Consider the following 12,333-nt stretch of genomic DNA (forward strand, 5'->3'; position numbering starts at 1 on the left):
GAGTCATTTATTTATCTATGCATATAAACATGCTTTTGTTTCACAATGATCATTACAGAGCATCAAAGATCCAAAATAGTATTAGCATATGTATGCGTATATTTATTAATGTATGTCAATAAACATTTTGCACAGTTAATGTTATATATCAAGCATTCCAAGCAGGAGAGATACAAATAGACATCCGGGGATCTCAGGTTACCGATAGAGGGCCACGCAGACCCCAATGACGTAACAGCCTCTCCAGTCCCACCAAAGATGGTCACGGCAGCGAGACATCTCACCCCATCGCTTTGTCCTGGTCCAGCAATGTCTTCACGTCCTCCGTCAAAACTACTAATTACTTGTAAAATGTTAAAGAGAGATATTCAGTTTGCAGCAAATGATGACATCATCACCGCTCATTAAAATATTACCGAGGACGTCGTTTCAATTAATCAAATAACTTGTTTCAGCACAAGGAACATACTTAGATTCCTTTAATGTTTTTATGTTTTCATGAATGTTCTTAATTGTTTTTGAATGCTGCTTCCTTCTGCATTGTGTTTTTATGTTTTTATGTGAATCTCTTTGAATCACCTTGTTGTCGAAGTGTGTAATACAAATAAACGTGCCTTATATTATCCACCACGTGACACATCCTCACGCAATACGCGATCTCGGGACACTCACGCCCAGCCTCAGCACCAGCGCATCTTTTCTCCACGGGGCTTTCCTCCCCTCTTCCTCCTCCATATCCTCCACCTCCTCCTCCTTCTCCTCCATCAACATTGCAAGAAGCCATGAGAGGGATGAGGCCTTCGTGGTGAGCCCGAGCACTTCTTCTGGTCTCGAGCTCGTCCCTCGCGGTTCGTTATGTCTTTGGGCCTGCTCCCCGCCTCGCCATGCCCGCTGCTGACCGCTCCCCGCTGCCGCTGCTGCGCTTTCTGCCGTCGTTGCTTCTGATTTCGTGCCTGCATGTGGCGGTGAGAGCAGCGGAGGAGGGCGGCGGCCTGCCCGCCCCCTCGCCCGGGGACAATGGCCCCGCGGTCCCACTCGGAGACCCGCCTGCCGCCGCACCGAGCACCCCGGGCCGCTTCCTCGGCCAGTCCACTCCGACAGAAGGTAAACAAAAACAACAACACACAACAAAGGGAGCTCTCCTTTAGATGCTCATTGTGAGAAAATGGAAATGAGCTGCAACAGAGGAAGCAGTGTGACTCATGGCTGAACCACAGTGCATCTTTAGACCTGTGTCTCTGCTCGAGGAAGAGATGGTTTCATCATTTTGTGATTTATTTAGATTATATGGCACTGCCTTGTTGTTTAGGATGTGCACGTTAACAATGAGCTCTGCTGCAGCTTTCTGTCATTTGTGTCAGACAAAGTAAAGACATTTTAAATCGCACACTTTTCTTACATTTGAGTGGCAGAACAATGTAAATGCTTAAAGATATGGAAGGAAAAAGTTCTTCAAATATTAACCGTTTCATGCAGAAACATTTATTGGATTGTATCCATATCCTCAACCATGTGGCTCCTATATGATATGTGATTGAAGTAAAGACTTCATTACCTTAACAGGACCAGCTGCTATTGGCTGTAATGCAGAGGCCGTGGGCTGGCAGGCTAATAGGATTAAGCTGTATAATGTGGAGGTGATGGGGATTAGGCTTTTATCGTGTTGGACTGAGGTGATGCATTATTTCAGAGCAGTAATCCTGATACAGCTCATGGCCTCTGTTTACAGCTGGTCTGGGCATGATGGAGGCTTTACACACTATAAAAGCAACAACAACAAAGTACACTTTAATGCCTTCTCCGGCGGCCACATTAGTGGCAGAATTACAGACTGCTACTTCCTGTATCTGAGCAGTCACTAAGCTCAATGTATCCTCCATGTGCTGCTAAAGATGACTGTGCATTACAACTAGAACTTACTTAAAAATGAACCTTCTAGTCAAACTCCTACTTCTTCTAAGTGTGTGTTGCAAGAGAAGTGTGTGTTGGCCATGAAGCATCTGTCTTTCTCCCACGGGCTGGGCTGTGCCTGCCTCATCACTTTTTCATGGTGAGAAAGGTTAGCGAGTGCTGAGAGGAGGCTGAGGCCGTCTGCATGCAGAACACATGGGGAAAGATGTAAAAAACTCACTCACTGTAGCATTCATGCTGTATTTTTACTGCTTTCTTAAATTACTTACAAATTCATGAAGGTGCTTTATTAAAGTGTTTGATCATAATAATACAATAACAGAGTTTCACTGCAAAACCTTTATTGAAAATTTCTGTTAATTTCTGTATTTTGAATGAAGATCTTTTACCTTCATGTTAAGGTTTTTGTCATTTGACGCTTTATTAACTACTAATACTGCTGTTAGCTGACGAAAACCGATGAGAGGTTATTATTTGAGGGGAGCGCTGTGTGAATGCAGTTCCTTTATTCAACACAAGGTGGCGCCTTCACTTCAAGAGGGAGTGCCAGGTGATGGGATCAGGTGTGTGTGGACGGGAAGCACAATAGTTTTTGACCGTGCTCGTGTCAACTCGCTGATGTTTTATCACGGAATAAACGGATAAAATATGCACGTCGCCCAGGCGTCCAAACATCTTCTAGTGGCTCTAACACTGAACGTTGGTTCAGGTTTGAGCCTCTACACTGATAAATGCAGTTCCTTGTGTGATTAAAAAAATTCACATAAATGACGTCATGGGAAGTCTGAACCGAACCCCGTTTTCTCCCCAGAGCCCCGGTTTGCCCTGAAGGTCCTCGTGAGGGACCTGGTGACCCGCCGGCCGCTCCCGGCCGCGTCAGTGGACGTTTACGTGAACCACACCCTGAGGAGCTCGGCCCGGACGGGGGCGCGAGGCGAGGCGCTGCTCTGGGTGGCCTACACGCCGGGCCTCAGCCTGACCCTGCTGGGCCACATGGAGGGCTACGTGCCCAGCCCGCTGCCCTGGAGCACCGCCAAGAGACCCAGTGAGTACCGCCCTCAGGACCACGCCGCCTTCACGCCCACGCAGTGACGCTGTCCCGGAGCACCGACTGGCGAGGCCCTCGTGGTGGTCGACACGCTGGCCCCGACCTCTCCTCAAGAACGCATCAAAGAGGGTCATCCAACATGAAGGAGCATGAAGGAGCAAAAAAAGAAGCAACTTAGCAGATAGTCTCACTCCATTTAAAGCTCTACTTTACCAAATTTCTCTTCCACGTGTGCTATTTTAACCATATGGCGTGGGAGTCTATTTAAAGGTTCAAAAATACTCAAACTAAGGCAAAAGTAAGCAGGTGTGTGCAACCATTTGTGAGTACACTACTCACACTGCTGCATTATTCATGGTCATTAGGGATTCATGAAGCGTCGGCGACAACACACAACTTGTCACTGAGGTTTTGTTCCTTATGAAACCGGACGCCGTCGTGTTATTGATCGTCTCTCCAGCAGCAGAGGACATATTCCTGCCTCAGCAAAGTGTCTTTGTCCTGCAGCCAATCAAAGGCACAGAGAGGAGGGGGTAAAGAGAGCGGGGGCCCGGGGCCTCCCCCCATTGTTTGAGCTCACACGTCCTCTCGCTCTCTCGCTCTCTCTCTCTCTCTCTCTCTCGCTCTCTCTCTCTCTCTCTCTCTCTGTCAGATAGAACAGAAACAAAGATGGAGCAGGTGTCAGGAGGGATAGCAAAAAAAACACATGCGGATGATGAAAGGGCGTCATCTGTCGAGGCCGCTCGGCTCTGCGTGTCGGAGGCGCCTCCCTTTTGTGCTGCTGAGCGACACAGCTCAACCCTAAAAAGAGCATTGAGGTGGTACCGCCCCCTGCTGGCGGGACGCCGGGCCTGCAAGTCACCAACGACAGCGTGTGCTGATGTCCAAAGAGTGACGTCACTTAGAACGTGTCATAGTTTCAAACTAAAAAAGTGATCATTCTATCAAAGTTTATTGAGGAGTGTTTTTTTGTTTGTCTGCCTGCAGTTTTCTCCGCCGTGACGCTGCTGCTGCTGCCTCACAGTCAGGGGAACATCTGGCTGTTTGACGACTCGGTGCTCATCACCGGGAAGTTACCTGGTGGGTTCTCACACACACGATGCACCTCCATGTCGATGAGCAAAGCAGATCTTTAACCTTTTGGAAACCGTGCGCGAAAAACATCCCGCTCCCATTTTAAGTCCCAGCATGCCCCATTCAGACAATCTGTTGGCATAAAATACGTAATTTTTCCATTTTTGAACCAAACAACAAAGTTTTTTGACTGACTTTTTTCGCAGATGTACGTTTTTCTCCCAAGACTTTGCTGAACAAATACATACAATAAACACAAGTATTGGAATTAATTTGGGGTTCCTATGACGACTCAAACAGGAAAAAAAAACTGATGGTTCCACAGTTTAACGGGTTAATTCATAAGAAGAATCACTGTTGACTCAACTAGAGAAGAAATAAACAAAGTGACTGCACAAACATGAGCTGCATGAGCAGTACGACCAGGACAAAGTATCCCATGATGTCAACGTAGTCAGTCATGAGTCGAGGTGCCATCTTGTTGTTGCAGACCGCTCGTCCCAACCCACCGTCAAGTTCCCCAAGAGCCTCCTCACCATGTCGGACAAGAGCAACGTCTCCTCGGTGACGGCGTACCTGACCGTGCCGCAGCGCCACCTGGAGAAAGACTGTGCCAACTGCACGCCGGGCATCGTCGGCCAACAATCACGTGAGCTGGAACTCAGCCGCGCCTTCTGTTATCAAGATGCACCGATTGGACTGAGAGCCCTTCGCTTCATTGATCGGTGACGCTTCTCTCCTCCACAGTGCTCAGGAGCATCGAGCTGAAGGCCGTGGCGGCCGTCAGCGTGCTGCTGTACTGCGGCGCTGAGCAGCTGCAGGTGCGGGGGCCCGTGCAAATCAGCCTGCCGCTGGGACCCGGCGCGCACCTCAGGGCCTCGGACACGGTGCCGGCCTGGGCCTTCAACCTGAAGACAGGTACAGTACGAGAGGAGGCTGACGTGAGCGCGCAGAGGGAGGTCACCTCAGAGATGTGACGTGTTCTCCATTCACACCGACAGGAGCCTGGGAGAATCAGGGACTGGGAATAGTGAAATCCGTTGGCGACGAGCTGGTTTGGACCTACACCGCGTCCCATCTGGGCTACTGGGTCGCTGCCCGCCTCCCCTCATCAAACGGTGCACAACTCATCTACGATGTAGATACAACATGTGTCGGAGCAAATGTTTCATGTCCTTCCATCTGTTTGGACCGTTCAGATTACCTGGGATATGGAGGCTCCATTGACTTCATGTCCTACCACACCTACATGCTGATGGGAGTACTGGGAGCTACGCTGGCTGTCGTGGTCGGGTTCCTCTCCTTGCTGCTGTGTCACTGCAGGTAAGAAAGCTGCTCAGAAACACCTTGTACTTTTATTACATTACATTTAATAAGGTTTAATCAACCCTCATTTACAGAAATCCTAACATTTGATGTTTTTAGAATGTGAAAACACGATGAAAAAAGAGCTAATATACCAAATCAACTGTATTTAACAACCACAATTCAAGAAACTTAATAGAAAGAAGTGTATTGTAGGTAAAAAATAGAAGCTTCAGAGTAAAGAAATGTCCTCACAATGGAAGGACCGTCCTGATTAAATTCTGGTTCTTCCATTCAGGAGTAGTTCTTATCGAGAGCCCAGGAGGAGGAGAGCACGTTTTTCCAAACTCACAGTGTTGAAAAAAGACCAGACCACCTCCACCCACATGGAAGAGGGTTTGTTGTTCCGTTCTGGCGACAGCAGCCTGGCTTCCTGCAGCGTCCAGTGTGACCCCTCGTCCACGCCGAGGCACAAAGCCAACTACAACATCTACGTGGAGGATCCAGGGGGCCGCCCGGCGGCTCCTCTTTATGAGAGCATTGCTCTGGATCGGATCAAAGGCTCCCAGCCGCCGTCTCACTACATCAACAGCGAAGAGGTCGCTCGGCTCCGGGAGCGGTCGGAGCAGAACCGGGCCAACATGAACTCTGAGCCCGCGGATAAAGACGGCTACGCCCAGACGCGGCCCAAAGTCCCTAACCTCCTGGAGTCCTCCGTCTCCGTGCCCGGCACGCTCAACGAGGCGGCGGGCATGCAGGCCTTCAGCGGCGGGCCCGGTGCGCCCGGCGAGCTGCAGGGGGTCTCAGAGCGCACCTTGCTGGAGCTCACCCGGGGCAAGTCTCACCCCAGGGCTTGGTTTGTCAGCCTGGACGGGAGGCCGGCCGCCCAGGTTCGCCACTCCATCATCGAGCTCCCGAGCCACCGCCGCCGCCGCCCGCCGAGCAGCAACGACACCAGCCTGGACTCCGGGGTGGACATGAACGAGCTGGACCGACGCTCCATCAGGGCGTCCTCGCTGCCGCACCCCAGCCGGGCCGGGCGCTACGCCGACGACCAGGACCTGAGCAGCAGTGAGAGCGGCACCACGGCCACCTGCACGCCGGAGGACCCCTCCCTGAGGAACATTTTGGACGGGAGCAGCGGGGCCATTCCCAACATCCCCGAGGAGCGAGACGGGGTGGACACGTCCAGCACTCAGGAGGACAGCGAGTCCAGGGCGACGCCGCCGCCACGCCGCCTGAGGAAGGGGAGGGAGAAGGGGAAGGCGGAAAAGAGGAGCGCCAGGCACGTCCGCGAGGGGCGGCCTCTGGCCAAGAGGAGCTAAAGCCGAGCGCCGCTGCGCTCAAGCGACCCACTTCACCATTTCAACACACACGGAGCTGCGTCATCGCGCCGAGTCGTCCAAAGTCACGCTCACGCAGGCATCGTTGTCGTCCAGTCATGTGATTGTACAACTTTGCCAAAGAATTTTGTTGCGCCGCCGCCGGCACGACGCGGCGTCGCCTGGAAGCACCGCGGCTCGGCTCTCTCATCGCCACCAATCTGAAGGTCGGCAGCGAGATTCATCACAGAAAAATCCCCCCACGCCCGCAACACTGCAGAGGGTTCCTTGATCACGCAGGGTATTCGTCTCTGTTGAGTGAAGTCTGGTGTGTTTGCAGGACTCAGACGCAGGTGGACGTGTCGTGCACCTATCCTCACCACTAATGCCTGCCGCAAATGAAATAGGATATTTAGGAGCTTTTCCCGGTTTGCAGAACTCTGCCACATTTCACTTAGAAAAGACACTCTGGGGTTCATGGAAATTGAAATATGTCATCACTGGAATCATCTCGTACGACTCTCGCCGACTTCGGTGGACTTTTGGAGCGAAACACTGTCGTTCATTGAAAAAAGATAAGCTGCCATTTCAAAAGTTATCGCACCTGATATTCAAGGTTAAGCCTATAATTGTTTTTAGAATGCATGAAAATGAACTTATTTCTTTCTGTAGAGCTCACTTCACGTCTGTTATTTGGGGACTGAGTGGTTTATTTCATCGTCTGTGTTCTTGGGAGGAGACTGTGTCGTGCTGCCAACTTTAACTCATGAAAAGAACAATAAGTTCTCATTATGATCACAATGGAAGACCTTCTGGACTCCCAGTGAAGGCTCAGATGTTTTAACAACTCAAAGTGACCAGGTCCACTTTTCAATACTTATGTTCAAAGTATTTCACTTTCAGAGTCCCAGGTCCAGTTGACATGGCAGCTTTTGTCAAATAAAGCACACTCCACTTTAATATGTGCCCATCTGTCACGCGGGCACACGGCATCTATTACACGCTTATTACATGTTCAGAGTGTAAATACAGACTTGATAAAGTTTTGGCAAAACATTTACCACGAATAACACGAGCAATATTTACCATAAATGACAATGGAGCTTTTGCAGCAACAGTTTTAGTCTTCCATCATATTGTACATTCCCTTTGGCTACACGTCCATGTTTGTATATAGCAAAGCGACATTTTATGTATTTACGTGTCTGTGATCGGACTTATTTTGTGCCGTTTCTTTCATCTGGAAGCGATGGTGTGAGAGGTGCAGCGGCTGGTTGAATGAGTCCATTTTCACTGAAGGTATACGAGGTGGAGTCTTTTCAATAGGAGAGAAGGAGCCTGAGCTTGAAGTTGCCAGAACGCTAACCAATGACCACACAAATCCAAACCTACTGCCACCCCCTCTTCTGGCTGAATGTATGCGTATTGATTTGAATGTGATCCCCAGGGTGCTCCTCTGGGTCTGGACATTGACACTCATGGACTGGTTTCCTTCCTAAGTGTCACCTCTTGTGTTGACCTGTGTAACGATGGTAGTGTTATTAGTCTTGACTTTTTTTGTGCACTAACTTAATAAACTTACTTGATACCAAAGTTCAGAAGCTTTTCTCATTCTTTTTTTTGGATATATTTTAATCTCCTCAGCAATAACAGATGTCCATCTTTCTGATTAAATGCACATTTTATGGATTCCTTCCATCTCACTAAGTGTCAGTGTTCCTCTGCTGAGTGTTGATCAGGACTCCCGTCATCCTGAGGTCCGGGTCCAGTCTGTCCACCGTGTGTTTCATGGCCGACGTGCCGCGTGGCCTCCTGGGCTGCGGTCTCGCTGGCCTGGCCGGCGGGGCCGCGGTGTGGTCCGACCCGGGTCGACGCAAACCCACAAAGAGGCTGCGGGGAGGCCGCTCTCTGCCCGCTGCCGCCGCGGCACGCATGGTCGGCGACGGGCTTTTTGCATGCGTCTTTTTAGAGGAACGTGCGAGTGAATCAGAGCTGCTTCCAGGAGGAAGAAGAGTTAGTTTCCCCTCTTCTGCAGCGACGCACAAGCCCTGAAACGTGTCGGTCATCATCTCTTGTGAGGTGTTGAAAGTCACCGAAGAGCCCGTCAGCACTTCTAAATGAAGAGAACCGTGTGGTGGAGCCGCTTTGGTGTTCCTGTCCCGCAGAGCCACTCCTGGAATAAACAGGTCTGTTAGGTCATTAACAGGCCGTGGAGAGGAGAACAACTTAGAGGAGGTCTTTTTTTCACTGGCCGTCCACGGCGAGGGGCTGTATATGATGTATCCGTCCAAGGGGCAGGAGTTCGACTCCCGCAGAATCCCGTCCACGCAGTCGGCGTGGAACTGGAGGGGCGAGAGGAGGAGTACACGGCATGATCACCCTGAACTCACCCTATGTTGATTGAATACTGGCATGACACGCTGAAGGGCTTCACCTTGTGACGGCAGGGCAGAGTTCGGACACGCTGGCCCAGGCTGAAGTCCTGCAGACAGAGCCGGCACTGCTGCCCCGCCTCCAGGAGCCGAGAGCCCGGCCTCACGCGGACCGCGTGCAGACGGTCCGGCACGATTCCTTGGAGAGAGTCTCCGACTGCAGGAACGACGCTGAGTCGTGAGCAACAATGTTTATAGTAGTCAGTTATGTGTCTAGCCAAGAAATTGTGTTAATACAAACTGGATAAAACTGTCTGTGTTCTGAATGGATGAGTCCAATTTCAACAGCCGGTGGTAAAATACATTTTCTGGATGAATTGATAACTTACATGTCATTAGCTGACTGAGAGGTCGCCCCCTGGGGTTCATCATTCAGGTCCACAAGACGCCACTCTTCACTTCTTTTCTGTTGGAGGTTAAGACATTTTATTTAATTTATTGCAGATCGGTAAGTATTCAGGCACTCATTGTGGCAGCAAACTGCTCACGTCCAACAAAGATACAAGATTTGCACAGGAAGTTGCTGCAATGTGTGACACTGTAAAGTTTAGTTATCTGAATCATTGTTTTTGCCCGACTCTTGAGGTCCTTTCAAAGCTAAAATGATCTCACTGTCCGTGAAGCGAGAGGGTGCTGTCGGTGCCGGCCCTTCACTGAGCAGTCCTCACACAGATACAAGTGCCTGCAGACCGTGCATCTGAAAGAACGACATCAGATGATTAAAGAAGTGTCAGTCTTAGAAAATCGACGCACGCGTTGGCCACTCGCTCACTTGAAACACGTGCCGGTGACGGGGCCGAGCCGGCAGCCGTGGCACATGACTCCCAGGTGCCGGTCCGGCTTCTCCCTCTCGGAGGCGGTGAAGAGCGTGGCTGCGTTTCTGGCCTGCTCTTGGAGCAGCTTCCAGGAGCTGAAGTCCTCCCTGCACAGAGGGCACTTCACCGCTTCCTCCCGGCCCGACAGCCTCTGGTGCTCCGCCCACACCTTCATGCAGGAGACGTGGACGTTGTTGCCACAGCCGAACCTTTAAAAGACACGATAGATATGTCCGCACAATGCTGAAAATAATAACTTCTGCACCGGCGGTTCCTCCTGAATGTTGTGCGTGTGAACAGCAGATGTACGAGGTCGTGTTCTGGCCAGCAGAACACGTTACATCATCCTGAAACATGAGTGCACTGAAACAACGACGGCGTGACCCCGTGACCCCAGCCGGCCGCCCACATACCTGCAGTGAGACACGGGCTGTTTTTTCTCCAGCAGCCCTTCTTGGCAGATAGGACACACATCCTGGGCTTGGATCGCTTTCCGGCAGACGCTTCCGGCGTCCCGGCCGACGGGCGCTGGGCTCGCGGCCCCAGAAGCAGCCGAGGGGTCGCGTCCCGTCCGGCAGTCTTTGGTTTGGTGCACACCGTGGAGCACCTCCAGGATCTGCCTCTCCACAAGTCCATGCTGGAACGAATCTGGAGCAGTTATTTTTAACATTGTATGTCAACAAGAGCACGTAGACGAGCAGGGAGATAGCACATAGCATGACATAGCATTCATTTAACGGTTGTCTAAAGTATCATTTATTATAAAATAAATAATATAGGTACTCAGTTGAAAAGGTACAGGATGCAGTCAGGATTAAAACAAATGGATATTCATTAAAATAGCTTACACTCATGTTCTCTGGGTAACCTGAATTTCCGCAGTAAAACCCTGTCGTGATAGATATTACATGTTCATTATAGTCGCAAATATGACAGATACATACATTCAGTTATTAGTAGGTCTGAGTAGCATGAGAATTATACAATACATTAAAAACAAAGCAAAATAAAATACAATGGAAAAAGCAGGTGAAATGAGTGAAGGTGTTGATCTTGATACCAGCAGATGTGTTTGCATGGCTCCCGCTCCTTGGTGAACACCGGGCACGTGCAGGTGTGCGGGTCCCCCAAGAACACCTGGACCACACCCACAAAAGCAGGGCGTAAGGAATGAAACCCTCGGCTTGGTGTCGTCTCATCATGTGCATTCTGAGTCCCACAGCTTCACCTTGACGTTGACCCCGCCCTCCTCTCGCAGGAGGAAGCCCGTCGGGCCGAAGGACTTGAGCAGGAACAAGGTGGTGTGGAGGGCCTGGTCCTGGTGCAGACGCACCGCAGCGCTGGCAGCGAGCCGGCAGCTGGTCTTCCTGGACATCCTGCCGCAGGAAGGGATGCAGCTGGTCAAATAGCTGAATACTGAACAGCTTACGGCTGTAAAGTCACCTGTAAGCTTGTGAAACATTATTAAAGTCAATAGCTCACTTAAATTATACTTTTTTTGTGTTTAAAGTATCTGAAATATATTATTAGTATCATACAAATATGTACACATTACAATATTTAGATTTTTAGGTTATCGTAATAGTATACCATGGTTATACTTTTGGACTATACTTCCAAGTAACATCATAGTATAAATATGTTAATATTGTAATGTGTACATATTTGCAAAATACAATTCATACAAATAAAGTACAAAAACAATTCAAATACACTTAAAACACAAAACAGTATAATATAAGTGAGCTATCGGTATATTAGCACGTACACAGTCATAGACTTATACTAAGTCTACCACTCTTTAAGTATACTTATGGTAAGTAGGGCTTTAAGTATATCATTAAATATTATGTTAGTCTCCTTGACCTGCGCACTGTAAACTCACCTGTCCTGTAAACTCACCTGTCCTGAAAACTCACCTGTTCTGTAAACTCACCTGTCCTGTAAACTCACCTGTCCTGTAAACTCACCTGTCCTGTAAACTCACCTGTCCTGTAAACTCACCTCTTTAACGGACCTTTCTTCGTCGCTAAAAGCCGGAAGTCCAGCTGCAGTTACCGCTGTAGCCATGGTAACCTGCGGGCTGCAGTGGCGCCTCTGGCCAGCAGGGGGCGCTGCTGCTCAGTAATAAAAACCCTTCCTGATTTGTGCTTCCAGATTGTAGCGAATAATAATAATAATATATTAATGTTTATAATGCATTTATCAGCCAGTCTGCCAGGTATGTTGCCCCATGTGAATACACTTTTATCAATGCATATTCCCCTTTTATAGTCATGACCAGAACAGCCACAGAAAATTAAAAAAATTAAAAAACATTAAGCAACAGGTTGTACCATATGCAGTAAAGTTCATTGATTTTATGATGACTCTAAAGCTCAATTAATACAATCATATCATACAAATGAGTGTAGCGCTGGGCTTTT

The 12,333-nt window shown here is 49.4% G+C and overlaps 2 protein-coding genes across 2 annotated transcripts; one reads left to right on the forward strand and one right to left on the reverse strand.

The window, feature by feature from the left end:
- Positions 1-641: 641 nt before the first annotated feature.
- On the forward strand, positions 642-8,253 carry fam171b (family with sequence similarity 171 member B). Its single transcript, XM_068590828.1, has 8 exons — positions 642-1,104; positions 2,723-2,956; positions 3,947-4,039; positions 4,524-4,682; positions 4,781-4,951; positions 5,035-5,151; positions 5,233-5,356; positions 5,637-8,253. Exons 1-8 carry the CDS (start codon positions 885-887, stop codon positions 6,661-6,663), a joined length of 2,145 nt encoding a protein of 714 aa, XP_068446929.1. The 5' UTR covers positions 642-884; the 3' UTR covers positions 6,664-8,253.
- zswim2 (zinc finger, SWIM-type containing 2) lies at positions 8,072-11,955 on the reverse strand. Its single transcript, XM_068590833.1, has 10 exons — positions 11,912-11,955; positions 11,136-11,283; positions 10,968-11,044; positions 10,756-10,796; positions 10,321-10,555; positions 9,865-10,116; positions 9,705-9,789; positions 9,422-9,498; positions 9,095-9,263; positions 8,072-9,002 (listed from the first exon to the last, which is right to left on the reverse strand). Exons 2-10 carry the CDS (start codon positions 11,280-11,282, stop codon positions 8,364-8,366), a joined length of 1,722 nt encoding a protein of 573 aa, XP_068446934.1. The 5' UTR covers position 11,283; positions 11,912-11,955; the 3' UTR covers positions 8,072-8,363.
- Positions 11,956-12,333: the final 378 nt, after the last annotated feature.

Source organism: Clinocottus analis, unplaced genomic scaffold (assembly GCF_023055335.1).
Source record: "Clinocottus analis isolate CAN_PGR_092001 unplaced genomic scaffold, fCliAna1.0.p SCAF_24, whole genome shotgun sequence".
Classification (NCBI taxonomy): Eukaryota; Metazoa; Chordata; class Actinopteri; order Perciformes; family Cottidae; genus Clinocottus; species Clinocottus analis.

Coding starts and splice junctions, on each gene's coding strand:
- fam171b (XM_068590828.1), top strand. CDS start 885: ATGCCCGCTGCTGACCGCTCCCCGCTGCCGCTGCTGCGCTTTCTGCCG. Junction 5,152..5,232: donor CCGCCTCCCCTCATCAAACG/GTGCACAACTCA, acceptor TGGACCGTTCAG/ATTACCTGGGATATGGAGGC. Junction 5,357..5,636: donor TTGCTGCTGTGTCACTGCAG/GTAAGAAAGCTG, acceptor TCTTCCATTCAG/GAGTAGTTCTTATCGAGAGC.
- zswim2 (XM_068590833.1), bottom strand. CDS start 11,282: ATGTCCAGGAAGACCAGCTGCCGGCTCGCTGCCAGCGCTGCGGTGCGT. Junction 10,797..10,967: donor CCATGCAAACACATCTGCTG/GTATCAAGATCA, acceptor CTATCACGACAG/GGTTTTACTGCGGAAATTCA. Junction 9,790..9,864: donor GTCACCGGCACGTGTTTCAA/GTGAGCGAGTGG, acceptor TCGTTCTTTCAG/ATGCACGGTCTGCAGGCACT.